At 44.3% G+C, this 13,598-nt stretch overlaps 1 protein-coding gene and 1 pseudogene across 1 annotated transcript; one reads left to right on the top strand and one right to left on the bottom strand.

Moving 5' to 3' along the window:
- Nucleotides 1-780: 780 nt before the first annotated feature.
- Nucleotides 781-2,729, top strand: LOC101759715 (pectate lyase). The gene is made up of 4 exons (XM_012844563.1): nucleotides 781-868; nucleotides 955-1,702; nucleotides 1,896-2,025; nucleotides 2,514-2,729. Exons 1-4 carry the CDS (start codon nucleotides 781-783, stop codon nucleotides 2,727-2,729), a joined length of 1,182 nt encoding a protein of 393 aa, XP_012700017.1.
- Nucleotides 2,730-10,609: 7,880 nt separating this feature from the next.
- Nucleotides 10,610-13,134, bottom strand: LOC101760123 (annotated as a pseudogene).
- Nucleotides 13,135-13,598: the final 464 nt, after the last annotated feature.

The raw sequence follows: 13,598 nt of genomic DNA on the forward strand, positions 1-13,598 counted from the left end.
AGGCTCGGCTTGTGATATGTAGATCGGCTCGGCTCTGAATCTAGGCATACGCTGACTTGGCATCTAAACGTGAATTGACTTGGTCAAAATTATGCTCTTAGGGGCTAAATTAACCCGATTTTAATAGGATGAGGGAGTAAATTAAGCTAACATTTTGTTTGGGGTGTGGGAAGGATAAAGTTAACAGGTTTGGGGAGTAAAATGGACTTTTTCCTTTTTTAATAAACCAAGTAAAGCACATGTAATTCTATTTATTATTTATTACTCGGACATCTTGTGCATTTCACTCGTTGCAATTCCAGAAACACACGATGGTACATTTTACAAAAATGGTATGCAATTCCAGAAGCACATGTGATTCTAATTTTTTTGAACTGGATTGTATTATCTGTTTCTTATGTTGTCTCTTTCCATTAGGAACAGATAATATTTCTTAGTAGTTGCATACCATTTTTTTTTCCTGACAAAGCATACCATGTGTACTTTCGAATTAAGGATACCGTAGCAACTAGTCTCGTGTAATGCCTACCATCTTTAACCGATCGACATATCCTGGATATTAGAAACCTTAATGGAAAGCCAATCAAATAATTCCATTTAAGTCGTTATACCCTAAATAATTCCCTTCTATCTATTCACTTTCATATAGATCGTAATTCTAAACAACAGAATTTCCTTATGGCGGTCTTCTTGTTCACTGTCTATTTAGATCGAGATCAGCAGCAGCTACTATACTGCTAAATTGCTGTTCATGTCAATTTCATCTTGTCATCAACAAGAATGGCCTTTCTCATCTTCTTCTGCTTTACTGCATCCTTTCTTCCCCTTTTCATCTCTTCTCCATTGCCAATCCACTCCTCAACCACAGGTGGGCAAGAGGTCGTGCAAGATTTAGTCAGGTAGCTAAACTGTATTAATTTCTGAGACTAAATTATACCATCGTCTTACCGTCAGTGAGTTTAATCTTCCTTGTCCTTTACAGAAGCGTGAACACGTCACGATACCGACGGATGCTTGACGGCGACTGCGGCACCGGCAACCCGGTGGACGACTGCTGGCGCTGCGACCCGAGCTGGGCCGACAACCGGCAGCGCCTCGCCGACTGCGCCGTCGGGTTCGGCCGCGACGCCGGCGGCGGCAAGAACGGCAGGAACTACGTGGTGACGGACCCGGGCGACGCCGACGACCCGTCGGACCCGGCGCCGGGCACCCTCCGCTACGGCCTCGTCCAGGAGGGGCCCCTGTGGATCACGTTCGCGCGCGACATGACCATCCGGCCCAAGCACGACCTGCTCGTGGGCTCCCACAAGACCGTCGACGGCCGCGGCGCCGCCGTCGTCGTCGGGGACGGCGGCGCCTGCCTCGTGATCCACAACGCGAGCCACGTCATCGTCCACGGGATCACCGTGCGCGGCTGCAAGCCCGCGCGGACGGCGAGTGGCGGCATGTCGGACGGCGACGGCATCACCGTCTTCCGCGCCACCGACGTGTGGGTCGACCACTGCACGCTTGAGAAGTGCACCGACGGCCTCATCGACGTCACGGACGCATCCACACGCGTGACCCTGTCCAATAACCTCCTGAGGAACCATGACAAGGCAGTGCTTCTTGGGCACAGCGACGATTTCACTGATGACAAGGACATGAAGGTCACCGTTGCGTTTAACCGTTTCGGGCCAGGTCTTGTGCAGAGAATGCCAAGGTAATTAAAAGTACCATTTTGTGATGCAACTATATGTTTCTGAAGAATTTTTCAAGTATTCCAAGCACTTGGTAGTTAATGTGAGTATTTGACATGTTATGGTGTGGCACATTCTTCTGTTTGAATCAAGATTTGACAGTAATGCCAAGTTTTCTCAGCTGAATACAATGCTGACTCATTCAGTGCTCGGTAGGTGTCGGTTCGGACTCTTTCATGTCATCAACAATGACTACATAAGCTGGCAGATATACGCCATTGGTGGCAGTGCTTCACCAACAATTCTGAGCCATGGCAATCGATTCCTAGCAGGCGAGGCCAAAGAGGTTTTTATTATCTCTTCGCAGTAACTCTTCTACTCCTATTTTAATGCAAAGCTGCTGTCATTTGTGAAACCATAATTGGATACTCTGTCAATTATCTTTCGCGAAGAACTTGTTCAGCTATTCTAGTCAGTATAAGTTGAACAAGAATTCCATAGTTCCCTAGAAAGGAATATGTCGCAACACAAATTTCTAGAAAGAAGTATTGATCCCTGTGATCGTTCTCTGTTATTCATTGGGCCGTCTGTTTATTGTCTGATGTGGGCCTTGCGCACTTAACTATGGAGCGGGTGTGTTTTCAGAGTGTGATCGATGTTCGTGTTGTGTCCACGGCATTATGTACAGGCCGGTCTTTCTTTGATTTCTCTAATACATTCATACGCAGTTCTCTTGAGTATTTGAGAAAAAAAATATTTAGAAAGTAAAGTCGAGCTGCACCTTTTTTTTGGACGGTCACAAACTCTGAAGTCTGAACTGTAAACTTTTTCCAGGTGACGAAGCGTGATGGAAGAACAGCAGAGAGTGAGTGGAGTACCTGGACCTGGATATCTGAAGGTGATATGTTGCTCAACGGCGCATTCTTCAGATCATCTGGTAGTCCCGGGCCTGACGTTAACACCCCTAGCTTTGCCAAATCGGTCTCCTTAGTGTCGGCGATGACTGACTCGGTAGGGGTTCTGTCATGCAAGGAAGGATCTCTGTGCTGAATAGCTGGAGGTGCCGTTATTTTTTCAGACTAGGCACCTCCTTGGTAACGAAATAACAGCTATGCATTTGTCATTTTAGTTGTTCGGTGCAGAGCAGGACATGAAGTCTAGTTTTTTACTTGTATAACCTTCGTCTTCCACTGTTGGGTGGCTCAAGTTTGGTTGGTTGTATCATTTGATTCATATATGAAATGATTCAAAATAATAATATTCCTTTATTATTACTTTTGTTTGGTTGGGTGAATTGTACCAACTCATCCAGGATGAGGTTATCCTACTTAATATATTATTTTACTAATTAGAGTGAATCATATGGTACAAACAAATTAGTTGAACCATCCCATCCAAGATCATCCATACATGCATCATGTGGTGCATGCAACCAAACACATCCATAGTTCTCTGACACGTTATGCATTGTAGTTAAAACAGGGTACTATCATTCTGATTTCCGACGATGGGGTGGAACCAACTTTATTGGATATCAAGTTGCAACATGGCCCCTGCATCTTTATTATGAATTCTTACTGCAGTAAGTTTGTGAACAAACTATTGTCACCGGTGCCCTTTTTGGCACCCCCATGTCGTCGTTGTTGCGGTTGCAAAGAATTGCAGCAGTGCTCCAGATCTTGCATCATCTCCACGCGAAATTCTTTGAACACCAGGTTCAAAGCGGTGGAAGTACCGGATGGCAGAATGGTGGGTCTTCAGCGAATCCAGCAACCTGCTGGAAGCACCGGCGGCTGTTCGTAGCTAAGCATCCTGGTAGCGCATGGAAGCGGAACAAGGTGGAGGCATGTGTAGCAGATTGCTGGGTGGTGGATAATCATCATGTGATTTATACATGTTAAAGAAACAATCCAAGATACATCGTAAAGCAGATGGATTTAGGAAATCTCACTGAGATCAACAAATAAAAAGTCGAAGGTTTGTGAAAATTTGATAAGATGGAGTTTTACCGTAAAAGCATTTGAAAACTTTATGAAGACGGTTATGCATATACAACCATCTCCCATAATGACTCCCGATGGAAATGTTTGTCTACCTTTTTGTATCATAACAGATAGTGCTTCACGGAGTAGTGCTTTTGGAGAGCTTCAATTCGACGGCTGTATGTAGGGGTGCTATAGGAGGAGAGAGTAAGTTTAGGATGGTGTAATACACCGGAGAGGAGAGGCGTGCAAAGTCAAAATCATTGCACCCGGTGCTCAACTTTGCAGCCGGTACCCTGATTAGAAAATTCGTTGGCTGCCGCAGAATCGGGAAAACATGCAAGAAAAGGCTGCTCTGCAGGAGCTGCACGTGGGGAGGGGGGGGGAGGGAGGAAGGAAAGGGCATTCTCTGTTAATATTTTACTATTTGCTAGGTCCTACAGCGGGTACAACACGTTGTATCAAATTTTGCTAAACTAGCACATGTGACATGGCTTCATCTTAGCACTACCAACAATTCTAAACACTAAAGTTGCCCTTGTAATAGCAGGCAAATTTTGGTTCACTATTTCTAAGCGAGAGATATCAACCTCCCTACCACTTTACCTATACTTTGGCATGCTAAAGGACAGTAGCGGAGCTTGACCAAACATTCAGGGGTGACCAACCTATGTTAGTTGTTGAGCTAAAAACCCAAGGAACAGTGTAAAATCACTGTTTAATCAATGGAAACTCTGCTGGGGCAGGGGACATGGCCCACCCTGGTCTTGCCTAATAAGGTCCGCCCCTGGTAGAGGAGTTTACCGATGAGATGGAGTCGAATCGACTAGTGCATAAACCCTAAGTCCTATTCAAATATGGTCAAATGCATAGAACGAACGGAGCTATCATTACCTACCGTCTACCATGGCTATCCGTGGGATAGGTGCAAACAAAGGTAACCTCATACCTAAATAAGAAAAAAGGACAACCTGACATGAATTATAAGTGCAACAAGAGTCTCAAATACCTATGCGAATTACAAGTGCAACAAGAGTCTCAAATACCTATGCAACTCCGCCTTGGTCTACCCAAACTGCCAATGTTCTCATTGGCATTGGCATCGAGATCTTTTTTCTATGGCATAAACAAGATTTGAACTGGTGACGGGCAGCAATGAGCCAACAACTTGTTCATTGACATTTATTTTATTTTGAGAAAGGCACTCGAAGAGTGACACATATATACTATTTATCAAGAAAAACAGTAGCCGTACAACTTGACATAAGACGACAGCCAAAATAAAAGAAAAATAGCCAAATACGTGCCTCAAATTTATGTACTCCGAGGGCCACTTTGGCCAGGGATATCCAACAGGCCACATGAATCTCTCTTTCGGATCAGACTAGAGCTGGGACTTTGAGCCCGGCTATTCGTGGGCCGCTTGAAGCATGATATTTTGGCATGCTTCAAAACACGACACGGCACGGTGAATTTTAGACTGTGCTAGCATGGCACGGCACAAATGCGAGGGTCGTGCCGTGTCTAGGATCTTGGTACGATAGGTGGCACGGCATGACACATATCCTGTACCGTGCTTAGACCGGCACGGCACGGAAATGGTCCATTAGCACATCTATAGGCTATATCGTCCTAACAACATTCCTTTTATGTATCATATAGCCTACCATAACTACTATAATGAAAGAAACCACAAAATCTACCTAATCGTAATAATGGTCATTCATAATATAACAATGTTGTGTTCTCGTATGGCCACATGTAGTTATAACATTCACCTTCAATATTTATATAATAAAGTTTGTTTTCTCTATTAATTTTTAGAAATTATTTTCTTTGTATGAGAGAAAACTATGTGCAAACAAATAAGCACCAATAAAAGATAAACACATGTATTGCAAGGGCCGTGTTTAGGCTGGCACGGCACGAAGGCATGCTGGCGTCCCACGGCCGTGTTTGGGCCTAGTAAGAGGCTTGCCTTACCGTGCCGGCACAGCACGATGCGGCACGAGGCACGAGAGAGCCAGGCTGTGAGCCAAGTCCCAGCTCTACATCAGACTGGTCCCTGACTCGGCATGCCATGCGTCTTTGCCATGTCAGCCACGGGCAACCTTTGGATAAGTTAACACCATAGAATTATCTCTTTTACCCCTTTAATTCACCATGTCTATGATTGTGTATTAGATTGTTATGATGATGCCACAAAATCTTGGCATCATCTTCTATCCTATGTTTCATGCATGTAGCTTTAGTTTTTGTTGAACCTTAGGTATGACGTCTAACATATGACATTGTTTAGGCTCCCATCAGTTTCATTTCGAAAAAAAAACTAATAAAGACATGGCACAACATATATACCATGCCATCACTGTATTTATTTTATCTTGCTTGAGCAGGATAAATATGAAAAGTTTCTTGTAATATGTGAAATCCACATTAGATATTATTTATAATTTTCTTTAGAAAAGATAATTTCCAGACTCTACTACATGTATCATTTATAATTGGATGAAACAAGTGGTAAATGCCACAAGTATAACACATTAGACTCATCCAAGGGAACCAAAGTTGACATGGCACGAACACATGGCATGCCACATCTGTCCAATGACCATTTTGATCTAAAATGAAAAGTTATAAGACTAAATGGACTATTTGGTACTTCGAGATCAAAACGACCCTCCGACCAAAGTTGAAGGACATATTTAGCTATTTTACCAAAAATAAATAGCATCGAATATCTTTTTCATCATCTTCTTGCTTTGATTGTTCATCTTCTTTTTCCACCCACGCAGAGCTTGAAGATTGCATGAAAAAGATAATATAGGAACAAGACATCTGGAAATACCCTCGCCACACAGTGCTTTAAAGAGAACAATAACCATTTGCTGCTAGAAACAAAATCTAGAAGTCACTGAAAGAATATCGGTTGAAGCCTGAAGAATGACCCCAAACAACACGGGCTTGTAATCCTTCACCACCAAAACAGAGGGTTGGAGAAATCGAACCTTCGGAACAAATCAAAAGAAGGTATCAAAGTCGTTGCATCAATAGCCAATAGATTGTTTACCCTGATTGACAAACTAACTGTCAAGATCTGAATAAAGCTTGCATCGGCCCTTGGACGTCGTCAAGGTAGAGAGAGCCCAAAGGTACCTTATTATTTCAATGTGCCGTTGTCAACACCTCCTCATCGATGCTGCTGAGTAAAGTAAACCCTAGATGAAACTAGTAACTAATCTAGCTACCAACAATGAGATCGATAAAAAGGAAGGGAGGACGGTGACTGAGGTAGCGACTTGTAGTTTTATTGGGGGCAATCTATTTGTTACAACTTTTTGTAAGACGTGCATAGCACATTTTTCATTAAGTAGAAGAGCAGAATTACAAAGGGCAGTCCTAGGAACAAGATGCCACACACGCAGCTGCAGACGACCTCTAGCAGAAGAACTGAAAACCCCACTCACCCTACAACCAAACACCTAACTAAAGGAGCGACCGACACCGCTAATGACAACGGCCCAAACAACTGTCCACCTGCAAGAATACAAAGAAACAACACAAAGACCGCCTACAAAACTACCATACAAATAGAACAATGTCAAGGTCATCGGAACCGGAGTTGGAGAGCGGAGAGAAAGCAAGCTGGTGCCTCCAAGGGGGGACGACGTCAAAGACGTCGCCGTCGTTCATTCATTCAAGAAAGAATGGACCAAGTTTTCACTTGGTGTGACCAAAGTGTTGTGGATGACCTCGACAGCACCCCCAACAGAGGGTGCTACACCCACAGATGTAGCCACCACCGGCGCCGGACAACACCGGGCAGAGCTTTCGCTCATGACACCCACAACCGAGCACCACAAACACACCTTCGGAGACCTAGCAAAGGTTTGGGAAGAGGGTAGCCTGACCAAGATGGCAGACCAACGCAAAGTCGTGAACAGAGGAGCACATGCAGGCGCAGACGAAGCCCTCCCTTCACCCAGCAACACTCGATGATGATGATAGGGGATGACCCAAAGCAGTGGCGGCCGCCATGGTGGCGGCGGCACCCCGAAGCACCATGGGAAGGATGAAGACACCATCTTCCCATCCCTACCAGCGAAGAAGACGGCTAGAGGAGGCATGACCCTACGAGCGACAACCATCGATGAGTAGGGAGCAACCCAAGAGCAAGTGAACCACTGCAACGGCAGCGGGTAGTGACCACCATCACCAGCGATGGCCTCCCCCCAATGACCCCAACAACGTCGGTGACCCAAGGCCACCGGTGAGAAGGAGGGCTGGCGATCGACCATGGCGGCGGCGGCCAGCTAGGGTTAGGGGGGAGGCACATGCGGCGCAAGCGGGTCGCCCTCGAGCCGTCCTATGAGGGAGCTGGGATGGTGGGTGCGGGCAAAAGCCCGCACGGATGAGACCACTGGCGAGGGTGGTGACCTTTTGGAGCGACTGGAGCATGACCTGGGTGCGGTGGGGTGAAGGGAGGAGGGGGAGGGAAGGTAAGGAAGGAGGAGTGCGCTCGGCCGCCAGCTTCGACACCGCCGATGGCTGTCGTCGCCACTTGGTGGCATGGCCGAGGCCTAGGCAGTGCAGGTCGGGAGCCCCCGAGCTGCCCCTGAGCGAGAGTGACCAGGCACTCTGGGAGGGAGGTGGCGGTGGCAGACGGCGACGCGAGCGCCCCACGGCCCCGAGGTGATGGCCAGGCATCGACCGGAAGCACGCAGATCCGGACCAGGGAGGTTGGATCCAACGTGTGGTGGTTGGAGACCACGCCCACCGGCGACGAGAAACGACCCCGCGACCATGGCGTCCTTGAAGGGGAGAGGAGGAGGGGATGAAATAAGGGAGGGAGAAAGCGCGTGGGGCCGACTTCGACCCCACCGCGGGCTGCCGCCGCTGTCCACCGCCTGGCCAGCAGCGGCGGCAACCAGCTCTAGGGTTTGGGGGTGGAGGGTAGGGGGTGGCGACGGGCTTGGGCTGGCACCCCCGAGTCACAAGGAAGGCGACGCAAGGGTCGGGAGTTGGATTCCTTCCCAATCCTGAGAGTTATCACTAGAAAACTTTTGCTACAACTAAGCTGGCCGCCTACTGTTTGCTCGTCGAGACTCACATATAGGGATGAAAATGGACGGACAAAATCCTATTTCCGTCCGTTCATTTTTCTACATTTGTCCCATATTTTTATCTATACGAAAACGGGATGGGAAAATATGGGAATGGGATGGAAAACAGGATGAGGATGACCGGGAGCGGGACGGAAATGGTTGAGGGTGTATCCCGCCTGTATTTGCGGATCCCATTTTTAATCGGGATGATCCCGTATTCATCATTTTTTTTTATTTATACAGGATAGGTCCAATATCACAGTTCTTCGCTCCCTCAGGTCTGGGGCCTCGACCTAACATGCTCAAGACGCCCACAATCAGTGGACGCGGTGGACGAGGGTCGAGCTTCGACGCGCCGACATCCGGCACTACAGCCTCAGAGCCTGCGCATGCACGGGTAGCGGGGCAGGAGGCTAATCCGTGAGCAGCTAGTGCTATATGTGATGATTATTTTTATTTTCAAAAGCATCTTGGGATGAATTCTGATACTGCTACTGCTACTGCCTTGCGTGCTACTCGTATGCTAGCTTGGCAGCTTGCTCTCGGTTGGAGTGCATAGTGCTAGCATGCTGCTCTACTGCTTGTGCTTGCGGCATTGCAGCTTGCTGGCCTAGGCATCTTACATGTTTATATTGATACAATGTAGTTTGGAACGTGTTATCCCGGTATATGGTCCCGGTTCCAGCCCGTTTTCATTGTATTTTCGCCCACATTTGTTCATTCTCGTATACCTATTTATCTCGGTTCCTGTCCCGCTCCGGTTGTCCCGCTTCCGCTCCCGTTCCTGATAAAAAAATATGGGATGGGACATGATTAAGGGATTTTCCCCGCTCGTTCCCATCCATTTTCATCGCTACTCACACGTCTTCTTCACGGCAGGCCAGCGCGCCACGAAGCAATTAGACGCGTTTGAATTTGCGTGCAACAAATGGGTCTCTCAGGCTATCATTCACTGATGAGCAAACACCAATTTGCTTGCCCCTCCCATTCTTGTTAAAAAGAAAAATCAGAAAAGATGGCAAAACGAAAAGGGAGAGGCAACAAGAGGCCCAATATACGCTGAAATTGAGCCCATGAAGCGATTGTGGCCCATGTTGGTCCCACAGCTGCCCATCAAGTGATTAAGCACGAACCGTCAAAAAGCAGATACAACAGCCTTAAATATGATTTAAATAACATAATAAAATATAAAAATATAGTTAGCAATCATGTAATCTTCTGTGGTTGAAATCTGGGTCCTTTTTAAGGTTTCTCCAAGAGTATGGCTGCGATCTTTTGTTTTCTTCGTCCATGTCGCCCTTTCGAATTCGTATATATGGCCCAGACGGCCCATCGCACCAAACAAAATAACAGCGGCCCACTTTGAGCAGAGTAGTACTTGTTATTGAGTGGCCTAGGCAGTCTGCCCACCATGGCCCAGATAGGTAGACTATTCTCTTTTACGCAAAAACGAGTTTTTATGTTTCCTATCATTTAGATTTTTTCCTAAAGCTTAGTTTTTGGAAATGGTTTCTTGGTGTTTTTAAGAGGGGTATTTTCCAGAGCTATGACATGTGAGAAGATGTTTAAAAGACCTAGAATCATTCCTTCTGACTACTTTTTCAAAATCATGTTTCTTGGTTTCGGTGCAATTTCTGTCCCCTTTTCTCAAGTTTTCTAAAGAGCTTCAAATTTTCTTATGATGCGGAGTTGATTCTTGTTGGGAAAGGGTCTTAGTTGTCCTCATTTTGTAGATGTGTGAGGAGGTGGTGCTACACCAACGGTATGCCATGGGCTCCGTAGATATCCTGTACTCCTGTGTCCTGTTTCGAAATGACTGAACTGTGGCCATCAGTACAAGCAATCAAATGAGAGCATTTACAATTATTTTGAATGGATAAATAGCCTTTACATGCCTTAACATGTATCCGCTTGCCCACTCGAAATCATCAAGCAGAGACCATGCAAAGTATCCTTTCACATTTGCTCCATCCCTGTGAAGGAAAATGCAGTAATATTATTGACAGCAGGATGTTTAAAGTAAATTCACAGTACTGAGCTCAGCAGCTCATACCTTACAGAACTTAGCAGGGCAAGAAGGTGGTCGTGGTAGTACTGTACCCTGATGTCATCCTTCAGAGATTCCTGGAGTGTTCAGGCACACCTAAAACACCAGAACAATACTTTCAGCCTAGCTCTGTTGTTCTTTGGTACCTACCGATGGAAGCTATGTTCTTTTTTCTGAATAGCTAGTAAAGGGAAAATACTTTACTCAAATACAATATGTGCTCAGTTGCAAAATTGGGAGATGTAGAACTCAGACGCTTTGTTGCAAATTAGACACCTTCTCTATTAGAACTTACCATTTTCAGTGATATAAACAGTGGGATTTCCATACTTCTCCTTAACATAAAGTAGCAACTCATGTAATCCTTTAGGGTAGATATAGAAGGTGAAGTACCAAGTTGAAGCAGACTGCACATACACATTTCATTTCTGGAACTCAATCATTGCACATAAAAAGTGGAGAAGTTACCATCGACTTTTATGCAAAGAAATGCAACTTACCGTAGGACCTATGGGAACACCGTTTCGAGCACCTAAGAAAAGTGTTGCAAGGTGGTCAATTCACATATAATATGCTACATGTACTTGTATTTTCAAAATGTACCTGAAGCTGCACTAGTAATGCACGTTTATCTGAAATGCTACACCACTCTTGGACAAAGAATTTTTTTTCCAGATTTTTGCCATGTATGGTGGGTTTCAAACATAATACTACTGGATGCTTAAATATGACTATCCATGAATTCTAGACGGGTAAATGAAGGAGAAGGATACATTTATCCTTGACTTAATGTGACTCACCAGTAAGATTTGCTCGCGGATCAGTGTTATAGCTGAAATTGAGGCTGTTTGATGGAGGGACGTTTTCCGCAAAGTATGCAGTATAGTAGTTGAGTCCAATGAAGTCAAATGCACCCTTGACCAATTTAGATTGTTCTTTGCTGAACTTCGGCAGGTGATTACCAACTATTTTTCTCATGCTTAAAGGATAATCTCCTTTAATGAGAGGGTCCATAAACCTAGAAGGGCATTCATAAATAGTAAAATTAGAATACTTTTAAGAACTCGAGAATGAGGTTATGTGTGTGTCCCAGAAAGTTCACCACCCAAGCATGAAGTCCATCGAACGTCTTGCCGCACCTTTATCTGATTTTGAATTGGAGATGGGAACGAACCAGTGTGACATTAAAGTTATTCCAATCTTTCCCTTCTGCATGGCCTGAATTTGATATAAATTGTGTCATCCACGTGTCAATGGTAAACACAAATAATGTTCTGAATACAATTCCGTTGGTAAACAGAGCGTTGAAAGTTTGCTCCTTCTGCATGCAATTTTTTAATAGATTGAACTTTATACATACAGTCGAAATGTCGAACGCATTATGTTCAAGTTTTGTTTAGTTAATAAAAAATGTCCCAGTCCAGGCGTTAGGCCTAAATCATATTATTAAGTTGTAACAAACTGTATGATTTCTGAGTGTATCTAGACGAGTACATCAGTATCTGCCCGACTCAAACTCCGATGTTTTTTTTTGCTTGGGTTATTTGGTAGCACAAATGTAAAAAAAAAACTGTAATAATTTTGGTGGTTGTATACATAACAATATAAAAGGCTAGAACCTTATATTTGGTAGCACAGATATAACAGCTGGATGAAGTTGTGTTTGGTTAATCAACGTATCCACAAAGGGCTAAAGTTACCAATTTCATGGAACACAAATGTAATAGTCTGATGAAATAATTTACGATTCTGATTTGATATTTCCTGAAAAGTGCAATTTAGTTGGTAATCTAACTTTATGCATTTCCCCACTTCACAGAACAGGACTGGCGTCATCCTTATACAAGTCTTAAATCAACACTCGAGTATGAGACAAATTATTCGAAAAAAAAGTATCAGACTAAAATTTGCATATATCTGAATAATACATCTTGTTTATGCATGGATGAATTGAACCAGCAGAAAAGAATAATGGATTCTCCGTCACCTGATATTTCTCTTTGTACAATCTGACGGTTTCTCCATGAGCTAGTAGTTGATGATGGCACGCGGCGTAAGGCTCTGTTCCTGAATCCCCTACACTACAGTTTCCCTGCTCCCAGGACGAACAGCGGCCTGGTGCAAACACGCCAGATGCATAACCCCCTTGGCAGAAGGAAAACGGCTCATTGAAAGTGATCCAGTGTTTCACACGATCTCCAAACTCTCTGAAGCAGACTCCAGCATAACTCTTGTAGTCATCACTGCATCAGTGTCAGTTTTTATTGTGAGCATCTTTCGTGGAGAGGAATAAAACGTTATAATCATTACTCCAACAGCATAGCCTCATAATGTACAAACTATGCAAAAGACATCACATGGAAGAAATGATTAGTCTGGAGGTTTGATTAGAGTTTTATTTTGGGACCAATTTGTTGCTACTTTTTGCATCCCAATACATTCTAGTGTTAAAACATGAAGGTGAACAAGAATTCCGAATATAAATATGACCATTACACATTTATAGGATGAAATTAACTATAATATTTTTTAAAGTAAATATGCAAATAAGTTTCATCTAGCCAACTTAAATATTTCAAAAAGTATTCGAGCATAATGTTTTAAATTAAAGTCCGACTAGAGGTATGTCTATAATGATAGCCTTTTATGACTAGAGGGAATATTAAAAAAAACTCCAACTCAAATTTTGCAAAATTTGTGAAGTTTAAGAAAAAAATTATCATGTCATACTCAACTACTGTTTGTTAATCCGCTTAGTTCACAGAGTAGTATAGTAATGCACGTT

This window comes from Setaria italica, chromosome III (assembly GCF_000263155.2).
Source record: "Setaria italica strain Yugu1 chromosome III, Setaria_italica_v2.0, whole genome shotgun sequence".
In the NCBI taxonomy this organism is placed as follows: Eukaryota; Viridiplantae; Streptophyta; class Magnoliopsida; order Poales; family Poaceae; genus Setaria; species Setaria italica.

Bases quoted from the DNA above. Each gene is read 5' to 3' on its own strand.
- LOC101759715 (XM_012844563.1), top strand. From the start codon at position 781: ATGGCCTTTCTCATCTTCTTCTGCTTTACTGCATCCTTTCTTCCCCTT. The intron at 869-954 runs GTGGGCAAGAGG...TCTTACCGTCAG, and splicing joins AATCCACTCCTCAACCACAG to TGAGTTTAATCTTCCTTGTC. The intron at 1,703-1,895 runs GTAATTAAAAGT...AGTGCTCGGTAG, and splicing joins CTTGTGCAGAGAATGCCAAG to GTGTCGGTTCGGACTCTTTC.